This window comes from Hyla sarda, chromosome 1 (genome assembly GCF_029499605.1).
Source record: "Hyla sarda isolate aHylSar1 chromosome 1, aHylSar1.hap1, whole genome shotgun sequence".
NCBI lineage: Eukaryota > Metazoa > Chordata > Amphibia > Anura > Hylidae > Hyla > Hyla sarda.
Genome location: NC_079189.1, coordinates 464,417,456 through 464,437,685, shown reverse-complemented (window position 1 = coordinate 464,437,685; position 20,230 = coordinate 464,417,456). Strand labels below are relative to the sequence as shown.

The 20,230-nt window shown below is 41.9% G+C and overlaps 1 protein-coding gene across 10 annotated transcripts in view; it reads left to right on the top strand.

Annotated features, from left to right (window-relative positions):
- MPHOSPH9 (M-phase phosphoprotein 9) overlaps window positions 1–20,230 on the top strand; it is an 87,595-nt gene that overhangs the window by 49,522 nt on the left and 17,843 nt on the right. For all 10 annotated transcript variants that reach the window (XR_008847171.1, XM_056535763.1, XM_056535798.1 and 7 more), the window contains 8 exons: window positions 643–798; window positions 3,746–3,833; window positions 4,742–4,957; window positions 7,950–7,997; window positions 13,859–13,923; window positions 14,857–14,958; window positions 16,774–16,935; window positions 19,041–19,207. Coding sequence is in view for 9 of the 10 variants with exons in the window: in XM_056535763.1 (XP_056391738.1) it covers window positions 643–798; window positions 3,746–3,833; window positions 4,742–4,957; window positions 7,950–7,997; window positions 13,859–13,923; window positions 14,857–14,958; window positions 16,774–16,935; window positions 19,041–19,207 (1,004 nt within the window). In the remaining variant the exon portion in view is untranslated. The remainder of the gene's footprint in view (window positions 1–642; window positions 799–3,745; window positions 3,834–4,741; window positions 4,958–7,949; window positions 7,998–13,858; window positions 13,924–14,856; window positions 14,959–16,773; window positions 16,936–19,040; window positions 19,208–20,230) is intronic.

The following is a 20,230-nucleotide window of genomic DNA, read 5'->3' as shown; positions in this document are numbered from 1 at the left end:
CCCAGCACAGAAGCAGAAAACCGCTGTTTAAACAGTGGTCTCATACTTCTGTACATACGCCGGCCACATCATTCACCCCCCCTCGTTCCCTGTGCCACTTTATTCCCCCTGTGTCAAATCATTCCCCCCATTAACGCCTGTGCCACATAATTTCCTCTTGATTCCCTCCCCCGTGCTATTTCATTACCCCTTTGCCACTTCATAAAGAGGGGGTTGATGAATTTACAGAGGGTAATAATGGGAAATGAAATGGCACAGGGGGGATCAAGGGGAAATTATGTGCCACAGGGGTTAACGGGGGATAATTTGGCACAAGATTGCACAGGGTATAAAGGGCGATGAAGTGATGGGGGAGGAGGGGGGATAAGGGGTGATTAAACGGCACTGGAAGATTCTGCTGTAATGTTGCTTTTCATCATGTTTTATAGGTAATTACACTCTGGGGTGAGTGTACAGTATTTAGATATTTAGAAAGGTTTTTGAGCCTTTTTTTCCCAATAAGGGACATTTCCCAAAAGCAGACACTTTTTTATTCCCTGTGAGTGTCCGCTATTGGGAGATTCTACTGTATATATAATTATTATAATTTTTTTTTTTTCACTTTCATGCTGTTTTTTTTTTTTTTTTTTTTTCAATTTATAGTGTCAGGCGAAGTTTAAGGGAAAAGCATGCTCGGCACTTGGCAGATTTACGAGACTACTATGAGTCAGAGATCAGTAACCTAAAGCAACAACTTCTTGGCAATAACAAGTCCACTTCCACTCAAGACCTGATGAAAATCAATAGTCTGACTGAGAGGTAATGGTTGCATGTATTTTTTTTACAATGATTATAATTTATGTAATGCCATCCATTAGCTATCAAAATAAGAATAGCCATTCAACCCCATAAAGGGTTAATCATTATTTTTAGTTTTTGCACCATTTCTGTTTGTTGTCCGTGAATGGAGACCTCTTAGATTAGGTTCTGCTCCTTCCACAGCGGATTTTGGCCAATTTTTATTATTGCTTTTTTTTTTTGGGGGGGGGGGGGGGGTTTCTTCCTCTCGGAGCCATAATTTTTTATAATTTTTTTTACTTCATTTTGTTATCCACAAAGCCATATGAGTGCTTGTATTTTGCGTGGCCAATTTTAGCATTGCCTTGCTATATCTATAATATATACACATTCATTCCTGTTACTGGCAGTGATCAGTGGCGGGAGGCAGCTGTCGTGTTTTTGTCCCTTCATTGTCATGTGGACAAGCCTGATGCTGCCATAGGACTGGTTAGTGTCCCAGTAACTGTGGGAACCCATAGTGATGTGATTTTCAGAAGCAGTTTTTTTAAATAGCCATATTAAATAAGGTTTTTTCATCAGTGACAACATATTAAAAGTTTTTGGATATGACAGTGCCCATTTAAATGGGCACTGTCAGATACAAAAACTTTTGATATGTGGTAAAGCATGCTCAACCAATAGGTTTTGCAATTGCTTTCATTAGAAAATTTTCAGTAGTTCATACTGAAAAAGCCAATCAAACAACTGCCCCCCCCCCTGCCTGCTTGGACACATACTAGTCCTGCTGCGTCCATGCATCATCACCTACGTCATGGACACACTTCCTTGATTGACAGCTGTGAGAGCAGGGCTCACAGCTGGAGGAAAAATCCTCCCACTGTCAGCTTGTGTCCCGCTACTGTCAGTGAGGGCAAGCTGGGAATTGTAGTTTTGCTAATGCTAGGTTAGATGTGAGCAGACAGCATGCTGAGGGAGGGGTGGAGACCTGCACAGTGAGGCCACGCCCCCTCCCTTTGAGAGTAATTCAGACTAGTGAGCTAAATTAAAAGTGTAATAAAAAATAAAGGTGCTAGACATATAAAAATTAGAGGTACATGGTCAGGATTAGGTACTGAGTGATGTATTAAAAAAAAAAAAAAATTGTGGGATCTGACTGGTACGCTTTAAAGGAGTACTGTAGTGGAATATAACCAAAGGATAGGGGATAAGTTATAGATCGCAGGGAATCCGACCGCTGGGACTCCCCACAATCTCCTGTATAGGGCCGCAACAGTCTTCAGGAAGGGGCCATTCCGTCCAGGCGCCACGGTCCTTCCTGCAGACTGCCGTGGCCCCAAACAGGAGATTGCGGGGGGTCCCAGTGGTCGGACGGGTAGGGGATAAGTTATATTCCACTACAGTACTCCTTTAAAATTTGCTGTATTATGTCCCCCATTACTTTTTTTTATTTTTCTGTATACAGGGCTGTATGAGGGCTAATTTTTTGCGCTTTGATCAGTAATTTTATTTGTGCCAAGTTTGTTTTGATGGGACTTTTGACCACTTATTTTATGATATATGATGTGACAAAAAATCTGCAATTCTGGTGTTTGTTATTTTTATACACATATCCTGTTTGCAGGGATCATTAACATTGTTTTAATAATAATTAACATTCTGTTTTAAGGGATCATTAACGTTATGTTTTAGATAATACCCCTTGCGGTTATACCAAATATTTTTTAATTTTTTTATTCATTAATTTTTTTACTAGTGGGGTGATCTAAATTATTAGAGGAATGCCTTTCATATTTAAAACATTTTTTCTATTTATTTTACACTTTTTAGGTATTCAGCTGCAGTCTCCTGATAGCAGCCGGTACTCTATGTCTAGGAAGTGAGCACAGCCCCTGCACTCACTTCATAGCCAAAGTACAATGCATTAAGTTAAAAGGCAATTTTATAAGCCAGTGTGACACTGTGGCAAGGGAAGGGTGTATTTCCCTTGCTAACCCTGGAGAAACCTCCACCTGTGGCCGAATTAATGAGGTAGCAGAAAGGGGAAGTCAGACAGAATAGTTGGTGCTGTCCCCAGCAGACAGCAAGGTGGCTTTGGGGGGGAGGCAGGGGTCCTGGTGAGAAATACACAGCCCGAGCTGTGAGTGGCCCCTATGTTGAGGTGTGGACGAGACACACAGCAAGTTGCAAACGTCATCATCCACACAGGCCCAGAGGATCCACCACCTGCCATATCCCATTACAGTACTGTTGTTTGCCTGCTGATTGAAGTGGAAACGTGTCCTGTGGCGGTGTCAAGAACGATCCCAGAGCGCTCTCCAGGGTGAAATCCTTACCCCAGGTTTGACCTAGCTTTGACTTATGCATACGTACGACATTCACATCTCATAAATTCATGATCATGCAAAGTGAAAACTGAAAGTTGCTTAGGTAAGGCTGTATGCTACTTTATGCGTACCCTTAAAAGTCGCAAAAAAAAAGCGCATGTGTGACATTTTGTGCACCTAGAGTAAGCAGAAAAAGCTCTAAATGCAATAATAAATCTCTCCCATAATTTTAATATTTGGCAATCATTGATCCTAAACACAGCACGTTGACATAATAATCCAATTTTATTAATTTTTTTCCGGAATCATGCAAAAAGGTGTAATTCTCATGGTGTACTGTGCAAGTTTCAGGGAAATCAGAAAAGTCCTCTCCCTCTAGATCAGTCATTTACCCTTTCAAATTCATTGTACTTCAATTTGTGTTTTGATAAGTATTCACCCTTTATAATATGTACAGTGTCCTAGAACTAAGAGAGCGCTTTAAGAATAATTTTTATAATAGCTAGGATCTCTCTCTTTTGGGAACTGTCTGCACAAGGTATTAATATTATACTGGCATTACCTCTCTGTATGTACAATTTGTTTGCATGAATAAAATAATTACTCCCATACAGATCAACTGAGCTTTATTATTTCTGTAGTTGTGCCCAGTTGGAAGGAGCTTTAACGGAAGCAAGCAAAAGAATCCGTGTACTTGAGAACAAAAACAGTGAACTTGAAATACAATTAGTAAGTATTCAGAATTAACATTTGCAATGTTCTATGTAATGGTTATCTCACAGTAATGTAAATTTTTAAGTGGTTGGAAACCACTATTTTCTCTAGTAACTAGTTCATTTAAAAAAAATATACTAGCAATTACATTAAACACTGTTCTTTTAGATAGCTGATAAAGCTATACACATAAGATTGTTTCCAGCCACACTCGCATTCCCATACACCATACACATTCAAAATCAGCCGAGCAAGGATGTGTTCTCAAAGATTAGAGGGAAAACCCTCTGGTAGACTCTAGTGGCATTGACTTTCCTCCCCTAAAACTAAAGGATCAGGCAATTGAAATCCAACTTGCCCAGTCCTTCTCTCCATACACATTTATTTATTTTGCTGCTCCCACTAAAAACATATCTAAGGGTATGGCGACTGTCCTCTCCAGCTCTAAGAAAGGGGTTGTCCACTGGCAATTTTTTATGTCTAAATGTGGCCAAGCTGGGCTTTTTTTTTTTCTTTTCTCCACTGTAATTGGCGCATCCGTTGGTATGCCAATTTTAGGAGAAAACATCCCCCTATCGTTACAGTAATCTAAGACTAAAATTTCAACTAGCAACCATGTGATTTCTGGGTCCAATAAAGACTACGACATTGCTACTGCAATATGTTGCAATTTAGTATTCAAAACTAAAATGTGTTGCCTTAGGCTCTATTCACAACTTTGTTGTGTTTTCTATCTATACTAAAACAGTTCTCAATTGACTCTATAGAATTACAATGGAGCCTATTGTGGTTTTAATCAAAGTTTCTGTTTTTAGATATGTTTTGTTTTATTGTTGGAATATTATATGGGTGACTACAGTGTTTTTTTGGGGTTGTTAAAAAAGTTGTTATATATAAATGTTTTTTCTTTAACAATGTCTTAGGCTGAATGGAGAGAACGATATCATACAGCTAATGGCATTTCAACGGACTTGCAAGAACAAATTGAGGAAATGAGAGTAAGAAGTAAAGAAAAAGAAAATGCAATCAGCAGGTTACAGTCCAAACTCAAAGAAATTGAAGAATCACTTCAGAAATCTATTAGGCAGTCAGATGACAAGGAAACACGGATAAAACAAGAGCATAAAATGTTTCAAGATGTAAGTTGAAACAGCTGCAATTGCATGGCCATCATAGGAAATTGTAATCACCTCTAAAACATATGAAATTAGAAAAGGTGTTTTCTTCCTTATATACAATTTCAGCACTTTCTAGCTATACCTTGCATAAGTTTGTAAATGGTTTACTATCCTATTTTTTAATTTTTTATAAAAATGTTATTATTTTAAAGCAAAAAAAAAAAATCAGACATTATAAGCATATAGCTCAGTAGTCCCAGTGCTACACAATGACACATAATGTCTCTTTCTGCTAATTATTATTTCTTTTGCATCCTGAGCTCCAGAGAAGTGCTCGCATCATGCACAGCAGGTCCCAGCTGATATCAGCAGCCAAGGACCCGCCAGTAATAGCAGACATTAGAGACTGCACTGGTGTCTGCTATTTACCCCTCAGATGCCGTGATCAATACGGATCACGGCATCTGCTGCAGTGCCTTATATGTCTGATCTGATCATCCGTGGCACCAAATTGGCGGACAGAGGTCGCCTCACCTGCTACGGTCGTCATTCCTGGGTCTGCTTTGCTACCTTATGCTTATGCATAACACTAAACAGTATTAGCAATCTAATGATTGCAATAGATATTCCTCTATGGGGACATTAAAAAGTATACAATAAATGTGAAAAAAAAGTGAAATAGCCCCTCCCCCAATAAAAGTTTATATAAAAATAAAAAAACATAAAAATAATAATAAACATATTTTTTATCTGCGCGTATGTAAACGTCCGAACTATCAAAATATTATGTTAATAATCCCGTACGGTGAATGGCATAAATGAAAAAAAATAAAAATAAAAATTGCTACTTTTTGGTCACATCACATCCTAGAAAAATGAAATAAGTCACATGCGTAAAAGTGGTACCAATAAAATCTACAGATCACGAGAGACCTGTATACAGAGTTAAAGGGGTCAGAAAAGGGCGATTTAAAACATACAAATTTTGTTAAATTTTATATTTTGATTATTTATTTATTTTTTTAACCCGATAACGACCATGGACATTTATGCTCGTCCAATGGCCATTAACGGGGTATGACGTGGGCTCCCGACTCGAGCCCGCGTCATACCGGCCGGCTCCCAGCTGATTCCTATAGCCTGTGGGCTTACCTCTCATGCTGCACAGTCAATGGTGTACAGACAAAAAAGTTCCAAAGTCCAAAATAGCGTATTTTTGGTCACTTTTCATACAATAAAAAGTCTGATCAAAACAAAAATGGTGCCGATTAAAACTTCAGATCATGTTGCAAAAAATTAGTCCTCAAACCACCCCGTACGCAGAAAAATAAAAAAGTTATAGGGGTTAGAAATGTATTTTTGCGCATGTAGTTATGATTTTATTCCAAAAGTACGACAAAATCAAACCTATATAATAAGTAGGGTATCATTTTAATCGTATGGACCTACAGAATAAAGATAGTGTAATTTTTACCCAAAAATGTACGGCATAGAAACGGAAGCCCTCAAAATTTACAAAATAGTGTTTTTTTTCTTCAATTTTGTCGCACAATGATTTTTTTTCCTGTTTCGCCGTAGATTTTTGGGTAAAATGACTGATGTCATTACAAAGTAGAATTGGTGGTGCAAAAAATAAGCCCTCATGGATTTTTAGGTGCAAAATTGAAAGGGTTATGATTTTTAAAAATTGAGAAAAAAACGAAAGTGCAAAAATCAGAAAAACGCTTGGTCCATAAGGGGTTAAAGTAGTACTATAATAGTACAGCATGTAAACATAGGTATCATTTTAATTGTATTGACCCAAAAAATAAACAAAACATGACACTTTTACCCTAAAGCGCACTTTTTAAAAATGTAACCCTAAAAAAGTTGCAAAATTGTGGTTCTCTTTTATAATTTCCCCACAAAATAATATTTTTTTGGTTGCGTCATACATTTTATGGTAGAATAAAAGGTGTCCTTACAAAGTACAATTGGTTTAGATAAAAATAAGCCATCATATGGGTCTGTGGATGGAAAAAATAAAAAAGTTATAGATTATAGAAGGCAAGGAGGAAAACATAAGAACGCAAAAATAAAACTGGCTTTGTCCTTAAGGCCCAAATGAGCTGTGTCCTTAAGGGGTTGAGGAATAACAAGCAATATCAAATTGGAGGGTTCTTCATAGTGTTCCTCCAGAGAGTTTACCAACTGCGTCTCCCACCAAATGCTTGAATGTGACTTTTTAGAAGATGCAGTTGCAGATTTAGCGGTGTAGTTGCTCAGTCAACCGTATGATAGTGCAAACCTGTATTGCAAGGCTTTGAGCGTCATCCAGTTGACTTTGACTGACCCAACCGGATTTTCTGGCTGTCTTTTACTGTCATACACAAAGATCTGACGGGGATACGGGGATAAACAGCTCTGGAGGTAAAGCTTAAAGGGGTTATCCAGGAAAAAACTTTTTTTTTATATATATATATATATATATATCAACTGGCTCCAGAAAGTTAAACAGATTTGTAAATTACTTCTATTAAAAAATCTTAATCATTTCAGTACTTATGAGCTTCTGAATTTAAGGTTGTTCTTTTCTGTCTAAGTGCTCTCTGATGACACATGTCTCGGGAAACGCCCAGTTTAGAAGCAAATCCCGATAACAAACCTCTTCTAAACTGGGCGTTTCCCGAGACACGTGTCATCAGAGAGCACTTAGACGGAAAAGAACAACCTTAACTTCAGAAGCTCATAAGTACTGAAAGGATTAAGATTTTTTTCATAGCAGTAATTTACAAATCTGTTTAACTTTCTGGAGCCAGTTGATATATAAAAAAAAAATTTTTTCTCCTGGATAACCCCTTTAAGTTAGCAATACCATAGAAATTATTTTTCCATATTTTGTGGAGATTAAAATAGTTTCCTGTCACATAAAACTTTCATCCTCTGTGTTACATGATTTTTATTTGGTGATAATTGTTTGTAGTGGAAATTCTGTTGCTGCAGACATTTTGCTTAACATTTTTTTTTTCTTAAGCTTTTATTGGAATATGAGTCACTTGGGAAGGAACATGAAAGAGTAAAGGTAAGAGACTTTTCTGTTTTATACTACAGGGTTTGTTTTTTTTCATTTCCTATGATAATTTATTTTTAGGCAGAAAAACAAGTACTTGTTTAATACTTTTGTGTAAAATATTAAAACATTGTAAAAGAATTATACCTTTTAACATCTGATTATTTCTTTAATAAACATCATTATTTCAAATACTGTAGCATACAGTTGAACCGGTGAGCTTGAAACCTAAACTACTGATTTATCATATACTAGCTGAGTACCCAGCGTTGCCCGGTTTTTCCTTCCTCATCCCTGTTGGGGAGGAAAATCAACAAAGGAGGAAGCTTTTGACTTCAAATCCCATCCCCATATATTGTTGTCATATCCCAACCCCATATCCTGTCCTCCTGTCCCGACCTCCTGTCCCGACCTCCTGTCCCGACCTCCTGTCCCGACCTCCTGTCCCGACCTCCTGTCCCGACCTCCTGTCCCGACCTCCTGTCCCGACCTCCTGTCCCGACCTCCTGTCCCGACCTCCTGTCCCGTCCTCCTGTCCCGTCCTCCTGTCCCGTCCTCCTGTCCCGTCCTCCTGTCCCGTCCTCCTGTCCCGTCCTCCTGTCCCGTCCTCCTGTCCCGTCCTCCTGTCCCGTCCTCCTGTCCCGTCCTCCTGTCCCGTCCTCCTGTCCCGACCTCCTGTCCCGACCTCCTGTCCCGACCTCCTGTCCCGACCTCCTATCTATCCCGACCTCCCATCCCGACCTCCCATCCCGACCTCCCATCCCGACCTCCCATCCCGACCTCCCATCCCGACCTCCCATCCCGACCTCCCATCCCGACCTCCCATCCCGACCTCCCATCCCGACCTCCCATCCCGACCTCCCATCCCGACCTCCCATCCCGACCTCCCATCCCGACCTCCCATCCCGTCCTCCCATCCCGTCCTCCCATCCCGTCCTCCCATCTCGTCCTCCCATCTCGTCCTCCCATCCCGTCCTCCTATCCCGACCCTCCTATCCCGACCCTCCTATCCCGACCCGTAATATGTGTATCAGGTATTGAAATATCTCCAGCCGTACAGAAGTTATGTGGGAACATACATTTCCCATTGATTTGCATGGGACTTTAAACAAAAAGTCACTGATGCACTGATGAAACGTTGACCAGTTGCCCATAGCAGCCAATCATATTGCTTCTTTAATTATTTTTTTTTTTTTTAAAAGCTTCTGAATAATAAAATAAATTATCTGATTGGTTGCAATGGGCAATTGGGCAACTTTTTTGATTTCATGCTTACAATGATCTTGCAGGCAGATATAGGACAGTGAGGAGGAGATGGCAGCCATGGCTTATTGTTTGTTTATTGTTCCTTTTAACATTACTGGTTGGCTGAAGTAAGAAGTAATAAAATTGTATATCACCAAGGATTTCAGTAATGCATTACGGACTCCAGGTTTTTCTTAAACTCATGACTCTTTAACCCCTTAAGGACACATGACGTATGAGAACGTCATGTGTTTTACCGCCCCCCCGCAACCATCGGGAGCGGAGCCGGTGCCCGATGCCTGCTGAAATCGTTCAGCAGGCATCGGGGCATATCGCCCAGGGGGTCATGATGACCCCCCATGTCGGCGATGGCCGCAGATCGCTGGACAATTCAGTCCAGCGATCTGCGGAGGATTCCGGGTCAATCGGGTCTTCAGTGACCCGGTGACCCGGAATTATTGGCTGATCGGGGCCGTCAGAGACGGCCTCGAACAGCCATAGCCAGCAGGGGTGAGGTGGCACTGGTGCCACCTCACGATCGCCCTGATTCGTCGGCCGGATTACCGGCCGACCAATTAGGGCGCCTGCTGCGGGTGTCACTCCCGCAACCCGCTCCGCGCCTCTTCTGGAGGACGTGAGCGGGTGCGGGACGTGCACCCCGGGTGCTGGGGACCCCGATCCTCGGCGTCCCTGTTGGGATCGGGGCCCCAGGAGCAGCAGCGGCGGCGACGACGAGGGACTGACCTGATGCGACTGGATCGTTGGAGGTGAGTGACAGCCTCCTGCTGTTGCTTAGCAACAGCTCCCAGCATGCAAAAAGGGCATGCTGGGAGCTGTAGTTATGCAACAGCAGGAGGCAGACCACCACAACTCCCAGCATTCCCTTATGGGCATGCTGGGACTTGTAGTTTTGCATCAGCTGGAGGCACATTCTTTCTATGGAAAAGTGTACCTTCAGCTGTTGTATAACTACAACTCCCAGCTTGCACAATCAGCTAAAGTGCATGCTGGGAGTTGTAGTGGTGCATCTGGTGGTTGCATAACTACAACTCCCAGCATGCCCGTGTGCTGTCTGACTGCTGAGAGTTGTAGTTTTGCAACAGCTGAAGGCACACTGAGTTAAGTAGCAAACCAGTGTGTCTCCAGCTGTTGCATAACTACAATCCCCAGCATCCCCAGCCAAAGTAGTATGCCTCCAGCTGTTGCATAACTACAAGACCCAGCATGCCCTTCCGCTGTCCGTACATGCTGGGGGTTGTAGCTTTTGCAACAGCTGAAGGCACACTGGTTGCAAAACACTGAGTTTGTTACCAAACTCGGTGTTTCACAACCAGTGTTCCTCCAGCTGTTGCAAAACTACAACTCCCAGCATGCACTGATAGACCGTACATGCTGGGAGTTGTAGTTTTGCAATAGCTGGATGTTCCCCCCCCCCCCCCCCATGTGAATGTACAGGGTACACTCACATGGGCGGAGGATTACAGTAAGTATCCGGCTGCAAGTTTGAGGTGCGGCAAATTTTCTGCCGCAGCTCAAACTGCCAGCGAGAAACTACTGTGAACCCCCGCCCGTGCGACTGTACCCTAAAAACACTACACTACCAAAAAATAAAATAAAAAGTAAAAAACACTACGTATACACATACCCCTACACAGCCCCCCTCCCCAATAAAAATGAAAAACGTCTGGTACGCCACTGTTTCCAAAACGGAGCCTCCAGCGGTTGCAAAACTACAACTACCAGCATGCACTGATAGACCGTACATGCTGGAAGTTGTAGTTTTGCAACAGCTGGATTCCCCCCCCCCCCCCCCCCCAATGTGAACATACAGGGTACACTCACATGGGCGGAGGATTACTGTAAGTTTCCGGCTGCAAGTTTGAGCTGCGTCAAATTTTCTGCCGCAGCTCAAACTGCCAGCGAGAAACTACTGTGAACCCCCGCCCGTGCGACTGTACCCTAAAAACACTACACTACACTAACACAAAATAAAATAAATATGAAATACAATAAAAATGAAATACGTCTGGTACGCCACTGTTTCCAAAACGGAGCCTCCAGCTGTTGCAAAACAACTACTCCCAGTATTGCCAGATAGCCGTTGACTGTCTAGGCATGCTGGGAGTTTTACAACAGCTGGAGGCACCCTGTTTGGGAATCACTGGCGTAGAATACCCCTATGTCTACCCCTTAGCAAGTCCCTAATTTAGGCCACAAATGCGCATGGCGCTCTCACTTTGGAGCCCTGTCGTATTTCAAGGCAACAGTTTAGGGCCACATATGGGGTATCGCCGTACTCGGGAGAAATTGCCTAACAAATTTTGGGGGGTATTTTCTGCTATTACCCTTTTTAAAAATGTAAAATTTTTGGGAAAACAAGCATTTTAGGTAATAAAAATATATATATATTTTTTTTACATATGCAAAAGTCGTGAATCACCTGTGGGGTATTAAGGTTCACTTTACCCCCTGTTACGTTCCCTGAGGGGTCTAGTTTCCAAAATGGTATGCCATGTGTTTTTTGTTTTTTTGCTGTCCTGGCACCATAGGGGCTTCCTAAAGGTGACATGCTCCCCAAAAACCATTTGTCGCTCCTTCCCTTCTGAGCCCTCTACTGCGCCCGCTGAACAATTAACATAGACATATGAGGTATGTGCTTGCTCGAGAGAAATTGGGTTTCAAATACAAGTAAAAATTTTCTCCTTTTTACCCCTTGCAAAAATTCAAAAATTGGGTCTACAAGAACATGCGAGTGTAAAAAATTAAGATTTTGAATTTTCTCCTTCACTTTGCTGCTATTCCTGTGAAACACCTAAAGGGTTAATACACTTACTGAATGTCATTTTGAATACTTTGGGGGTGTAGTTTTTATAATGGGGTCTTTTATGGGGTATTTCTAATATGAAGACCCTTCAAATCCACTTCAAAACTGAACTGGTCCCTGAAAAATAGTGAGTTTGAAAATTTTGTGAAAAATTTCAAAATTGCTGCTGAACTTTGAAGCCCTCTGGTGTCTTCCAAAAGTAAAAACTCATAAATTTTATGATGCAAACATAAAGTAGACATATTGTATATGTGAACACAAAAGAAATTTATTTTGAATATCCATTTTCCTTACAAGCAGAGAGCTTCAAAGTTAGAAAAATGCAACATTTTCATTTTTTTTTCATCAAATTTGGGGATTTTTCACCAAGAAAGGATGCAAGTTACCATAAAATTAAGTTAAAGTAGAATATGTCACGAAAAAACAATCTCGGAATCAGAATGATAACTAAAAGCATTCCAGAGTTATTAATGTTTAAAGTGACAGTGGTCAGAATTGCAAAAAACGCTCCGGTCCTTAAGGTGTAAAATGGCCTGGTCCTTAAGGGGTTAAAGCGCAACTGTCATGAGGTTTGGGGCATATAACCTAACCACAGTCTGTGTATGGTGTGTAGAATATGTCTCCAGCCTTACTTGTGTCTGTTATTACAGCTTTTATTATCCCCAAAAAACGCTATTATTTGCAGTCACTGACAGTCAGATAGGCATGGCCAGGGGTTCACTATGCCCCTCAGCCGCTATGCCTATCCCCTGTACACCAGTGCTGGGACCGCTGTGTGATTGACACACAAGTCCCAGCGCATACGCCCTTTATTTTTCATCTTTGAGCAACTGCCAACATTACTTACTCTGTCTGATGTCTCTGTGCACCTGAGCAATCTAGAGGCAGAGAGTGAGCGCTCTCTGCCTCTAGTGATTGCAGAAGCACCCAGCGCGTCTCCCGCATGGAGAAGAAGGAAGAGGAGAATTCCGAACGTAGCTATTTTTTTTACGTATACGCCATTGTCCGTTTGGTTTAATTAACATTATATTTTTATAGTTCACACATTACCACACATTTGTTTTTTTGTTTACATATATAATTTTTTTTATGGGAAAGGGGGCGGGAGGAGGGGGTTAAAATTTTTATTGATTGTGGCGTCTAAGCGGTTATTGTCGAGCATCACCGTGATCGGTGATGTCCAGCATTAGATACCGATCCCAGCGGCTCATAGCCGTGGTGACCACCCCACTATGATGCTTGTTCAGCTCCTGAGCCCGTGTCATAGAAGGGTAAAGGTAAAGCACTGATATGGAGCATATCACAAAGACTAGATGAACAGAACTTTTTATGGTTATCTTATAAATGTCCTACTACAGGTGCTTATGAGCTCTCAATATACAGCTACCTGGACCAAAATTTGTAGGGCTGTCTATCTTATGAACTAAAAGTTTGGTGCATTGTATGCTGATTGCTAGTCAGCAGCTCACAGAGTAAGAATAGCTAGGCGGTTTACGTATTTCCTGGTGTTACGTAAACAGAGTGGCCATCAGGGCTAGGGTGTTTGCGTAACTCCCATTAAAGTCAGTGGGTGTTATGCAAATTGATTAACTTACTCATTTTGGTTGCTTTCTGCTTTCCTGACCACCTCTGGCAGCTGCAAACAGGCCAGAGGTGGCGTAAAAGAAACATCTGTGGAGATTGGACAACTCCTTTAAATACTTTCTCTTGAATTCTGTATTTTTTATGCCAAAAAAGCTCATAGAAAGCTGTAACATCTAACTAAATGTGGAATAAAGGTGTGTTATTTTTCTTTACTTTTCAGGACACTCTCAGTATAACTGAGAATACATTATGCAATGCACATAGTGAACTGAATGAGCTCAGAAGGTAATTTTTTTATACTGTTAACTTTTATGTTCATGTTATGAGTGAGGAGCAGAGTTTTTGCACCGTGACTGTCTCTCTGTGGCTTTCACTTTGATATTGCTATTACAGCTGCTTCTGCCAGTTCAGATTCCACAAGCTGTAACTATGACTACTAGACTAGCGGTGTTTTTACATAAAAAAGTGCTACTTCGGTGTAGGAAAAGTGAAAGATTCAATATGAAGTTGTAGTTTCTGAAGAAAAGTAAGAAAAAGTAGGCACTCTAGAAAGAATCACTTATTAAACATAAAGATTTGTAAAGTGCATAGAAATAAATTGATGGGCCCTACCAATGATGAAGGGGGGTTCTTTTACAAATTAAGTAGAGACTATAGGTCACTGCAGGTGGGCTGTGTACTGCTGTTTTTCTGAATCTTCTTTTTTCCATGTTCTTATGAATGCTCTAGAGATGCCACTCCTGTACATAAATGGTAAATGTGCACAGAAATTTGACAGAATCTAATCTGAATAGATTGAGCATCCTGCTACCACACGTGTCTGGAGAGGTGGTCCCCCCATGTACAGGGGAGAATGGAGGACAAATAAAAACAGTTTTATCCTGTGTGTAAGGCCCTGTTCACATCACTGGCATGGATTCCATTGTAATGGAAACCGTGATGGCTGTGACAGATTAGTCAACAACGAACATCAATGGCGTTCATTGGATTCATACTGTGTAATATGTCCCATGAAATAAGATGGAACTATCGACCAATGCCAGAACAAACTGTCTCCACAGTACTGTAAACACAGCCTAAGTCTGTTATTTTTGTAAGATTCAATGACTACACAGTACTTTGAAACATGATATTTAGTTGCTAACTGAATGTTCTGTATTTTTGGAAAATTTTAACATACGAATATATATAATATATTTTTTTTTTGTGGTAAAACAGAACTGTTTCAAAACTGGAAACACAAATAAGACAACTGGAGCATGACAACATAGGGAAGTTTAACCATATAACTGAAGGCCAGTTGTGGTCCTCGAGGCCCAAGTAAGTTTTTATTTTAATAAATTAATGAACTTTTTTTTTATTGCACATTTAACATTATACCATAGTGCATATCAGTATAGTGTTCTATGTTGCCGATTTACTATAAGATCAATTCATTGACAAATATCAAGCAGGCAGTCTCTTCAGTTTTTCTTCATGTTATAAACCGGGCCCTATTTTCCTTATAGATAATAAGGTTAAACAACAACAAAAACGTGGTCTCAAATGGCTGGAGGTGCTCAACCCCAAATGCAGTTGTACAATTGTGCATTTATGCTGGGGGAGCAGATCCTGCCCTCATATTCCATTGCTAGGGGCAATCTCCAGCATAAAAATGCATACAATGGAGGATGCCTGCAGCAGACTACAAGTTCCACAATAGGATCCTACACTAGAGAGACGGTGTGGATGTGTAACAATTAGAATAATACAGGAATATAGGTGCACTACTGTGGTAGATGTAGACAAGGACATTGGCTAACATTCAACACTGATGTTAAAATTGAGACATTAGCCAGTATATCCTTGTATGAAGGACATACCTGAGCCTGCACACCAACGCCAAGGTTTCTCAAGTGGCAAGGGGACACGGTATGTCCTTCATACAAGGATATACTGGCTAATGTCTAAATTTTAACATCAGTGTTTAGGGTAGGGATGTCCCGATACTAGTATCGGTATCGGGGCCGATACTCGGCATTTACATGGTATCGGGGACTCGTTTAATGTCCCCGATTCCATGTCCGATACCTGCTACTGTGCGGCCCCGCAAGGGGGGCCTGCTGTCTACAAAGGGGGGGGGGGGGGCTGTCTACAAGGGTGGGTCCCTGTCTACAAGGAGGGGACCTGCTGTCTACAAAGGGGAGGGTGGCTGTCTACAAGGGTGGGTCCCTGTCTACAAGGAGGGGGCCCACTGTCTACAAAGGGGGGGGGCTGCTGTCTGTAAGGGGACAAGAGGGAGCACTGTCTTCAAGGGGGGGGCCTACTGTCTACAAGGGGGGGCCTGCTGTCTGTAAGGGGGACATGGGGGGCACTGTCTACAAGGGGGACAGGAGGGGGTGCTGTCTACAAGGGGGGGGCTGCGGTCTACAAGGGGTGGCCTGCTCTCTACAGGGGCTGCTACTAATGTCTACAATTATCTATACTACCTACAAGGGTATACTACCTACTATTAAAGGCAATCTTACAGCAGAGTCACCTGCACTAACTTGAATTTATATGTAGATAGTGCAGGTGACCAGGTTTCTACAGCTGCTCACTATGTGAAAGGCAGCGCAATCGCTCTGGAGACATCTGTCTCGCTGCCAATGCATATTCCCTGTTCTGCCCAATGGAGGAGAGAGAGATCTTGGCTCATACTACAGCAGCCGCCTCCATTGCACACAACAAGAACCCACATATCAGCACGGTAAGCAGCGCCAGAAACTGGGTCACCCTGGTGTCAGATTCCCTTTAAATAAAAGTACTGGTACTTGGTATCGGCGAGTACTAGAATTAAAGTATCGGTACTCGTACTCGGTCTTAAAATAATGGTATCGGGACATCCCTAGTTAGGTTTAGCCAATGTCATTGTCTACATCTACCACAGTAGTGCACCTATATTCCTGTATTATAGATAAGGTTGTTATGCTTCTTACATCATCCCTGTTTCCTCATAGATAGTAAGTAGTTGTATATATTGTAAGCTCTTATAAGCAACTGTTACTCTGTAAAATCGAATTCCTTGTGTACATGTACCTTCTGTATTGTAAAGTGCTGCAGAATATGTTGAGAATAGATGAAGATTACTAATATCATATTTTTTTTTTCATAAAGTAATGAAGTGTTATACACAAGTGGTAATTCATGCGGTGTGGATGTAGCACCCTGTAAGTATCTGACATCTAAAGCAGAGTGTTCCATCTTTACTGGCCAGCCACTTGACAACAAGACCAAAGAGATGGAGAGAAAACAAGACATCATGTATGCACAAAACAGGTAAGCCTTAGGTAGCTGTAGTTTCTTGTCCTTTTGAAATACATATTGTACATGGTTGAAATCTGTTGTCAAAAAATAAATTGTTCCTACGCCATGTCTTCTGGCTGGATTATTGAAACACATTTTTCAATTAACTGTTCTTATTAACAAGTTTTACAAATGTTACAAACATTGTTTCCCCAAATTAAAGGGTTTATACAGAGGGAGAGAAGGGAGGGGGGAGGGGGGGGGGGATAGGATGGGGGAGTGGTAAAAACCATGGCCATGTTGTGGGATCTAAAAACAAATGAACCTTTTCTTACCATCACTGCTACCACAATGCCTCCAATGTTCTGCTCCGGTCCCCCCATTGTGATAGTCTTCCTGAGCTGTAGCATGACTTGTCGTCCCCAGGAAGCTTTCAGGCCCAGTGTGTTATACTGCCGCTTGGCGAATCGCTGCCTGAGGCGGGACATCGCGGCAGCAAGCCATTTACTGAGTGGCAGTATTAGACATTGGGCCCGGGTGCTTCTCGGGGACGACAAAATCCACTGCTACGAAATACGCTGTGGTGGCGCTACATGTGACACTACCCTTGTTTATTAAAAAAAAATCCCTTTTCCTGCTAATTATACAGCTGTATTCTATCTTGCTGCTCTTTTCATTGCAATCAATGGAATTCCTAAGGGAAGAAACGTGCAGAGATAGCTTCCTGGGTGCAAATTGTCATGTCATATAATCCGCATGGGTACGCATCCAAGACATGAGCCTTTGGGAGTAATGTACACAACATCCACAGTTTGTAAAATAGAAGGGGTGAAATGGCAAGTTTAATCCTAATAAGTTTTTTATGTACTTTTTTCTTATAGGGACAGTTTTCTGCATTTAGGCAAGGCTCTGTTCACATTTGCATCAAGACTTCTGCTTTTAATAAGAACTACCACACTCTGCTGAATCTGTTGTACAACAGGTTCAAACTAGGGATCGACCGATATCGTTTTTTTAGGGCCGATACCGATAATCGGTGGAGGTTATGGCCGATAGCCGATAACTTATACTGATATTCCGGTATAAGTTATCGGCTATTTATCCTCCCCGCGACACCGCTGCAGATCATTGATTTAAAGCGGGCACTCTAAATCAATGCACTGCAGTGGCTTTTGCGGTGCCATAGGCTGCCGCCGCCACCACCCGCTTCTCTCCCCCTACCTGTCAGGGTGGTCCGGGCCATCCTTCCTTCCTGTAGTTTCCGGCGGCATTCCGGGTGGAGGGTGAACCGGTCCGGGCTGTCCTTCTCCGGGGGTCATCTTCTCCACTCCGGGCAGGCTCCAGCCTAGTAACGCAGCATAGACGCCGCTGCGCAGTGACGCCCATGCGCAGCAACGCACCTGACGTCACGGCGTAGCGGCGTCTATGCAGCGTACTAGGCCGGAGCCTGCCCGGAGTGGAGGAGATGACCCCCGGAGAAGGACAGCCTGGACCGGTTCACCCTCCACCCGGAATGCCACCGGACACTACAGGAAGGATGGATGGCCCGGACCACCCCCATTACGGGTAAGTAAATATTTTTTTATTGACTCGGAGGGTGGGGGAGGGGCCCGACCGGTATAGCGGTATGGGCAAAAATCCATACCGATATATCGCCCAGCACTACGGTGGGGGGTGCGACGCGGTGCGGTGGGTCGGGGGGCGGTCTCGGGGGGGTGGGGGGTCTTTCGGGGGGCGGGGCATTATCGGCAAGGTAATTGCAGATACCGATAATGCCAAAAGTCGTGATTATCGGCCAATAATATCGGCCATACCGATAATCGGTCGATCCCTAGTTCAAACCGTACCCAACGGTCCTCATTTATTTAGAATGGAGTCCATTGAGGTTCTGTTTTATATGTCCAAAGTGACAGGAAGAATGCATGCAGTGCTAATCTATCAGATCTGCTTCAGGGTCTGAACATATCCTCCACTGTGAACATATTTCTACTGTGTATGGGAGGGCTATACATCTTCTTTTATTTCATCTGAAGATATGGGTACAAAACAATATGTTAAAATAAATTGGTGATACTGGTTTATGTTTACTTTTACTGTAACCTAATACAGAGTCTTAATATTTTTCAAATCGTATTAAGGTACAATTCCCCTCCAGAAAAGGATGCTGTACATGATATCTTGGCATCTAAAACAGAAGACAGCAGTAGTGAGGAAAGTCCTATTCTGAAAGCCTTGAGAGATTACGAAGAAGAGAAAGAATTAAAAATTTGGAGTTCTTTTCCAAATAAAGACAACTCCTCTAATAGTAAGTCAGTGCTGATGCATAATGTGTGTGTGTGTGTGTGTGTGTATGTATGTATGTATATATATATATATATGTATATATATATATATATATATATATATATATATATATATATATATATATAATATATATTTTTGTATTGTGTATTATTATCACCTGCCCCCCTCCCCCCAGGTCTATCACAGATAGAGCTACAATATGCAGGCACTTTGGTGGGCAGTATGTGCTGTATGAGCCAAACTTCTAGCAAAGATACCAAGGACTATAACTCAAAATCCCCAAGTCCTCAAATAATTACCGTACTGAAATACCTTCATTATCATATATCACTAATTCTTAGTCCTAATGTAGCAAAATACATGCTGACATACTCCCACAATACATTTTTCACTTTTATTAATTACAACAAATAAATGCATATGCACCAGTCGCAAGAGCATTCTTTCACATTTGTTGGCATGTAAATATAAATACCATAGCTTTCTATTCAGCCTCCTCACCTCTGATTCCTCAGCTAAGGATTTAATCTGTTCTCTAAGTAGGGTCATCTCTGGCAGGGTCTTCTGAGACAAAGATTTTTTATGCTGCTTAGATAAAATATGTAACTGCTAAAAGCTTCTTAATTTTTACCTCTTTTTTTTCTCCCTGGCTCTATGTTTGACAAATATTCCCCTAACTACGCATTTCATCGCCTCCCATTATATGGAGAGAGCCGTAGGGTCAACATTATGAGTATGTATAAACATATTCATTTCTTTTGATACCGCCTGGCTACACTCTTTATTCTTCAATAGTTTCTCATTTAGATGCCAATTTCATGACCTTTTTTCAACCCAGGGATATCTATTGTCAAGAAAACAGGGGAGTGATTTAACCAAACCACATTACCTATGGGGGCTATAGGATTTTGCATCAAAACATGTTGAGGTGTCAAAAACATATGCGATCGACTGTATGACCTGTGGGCTGGGGAGAATTGTAATCTTTCCTGCGGGTGCAATATTCTCCATATGTCTTCTAATC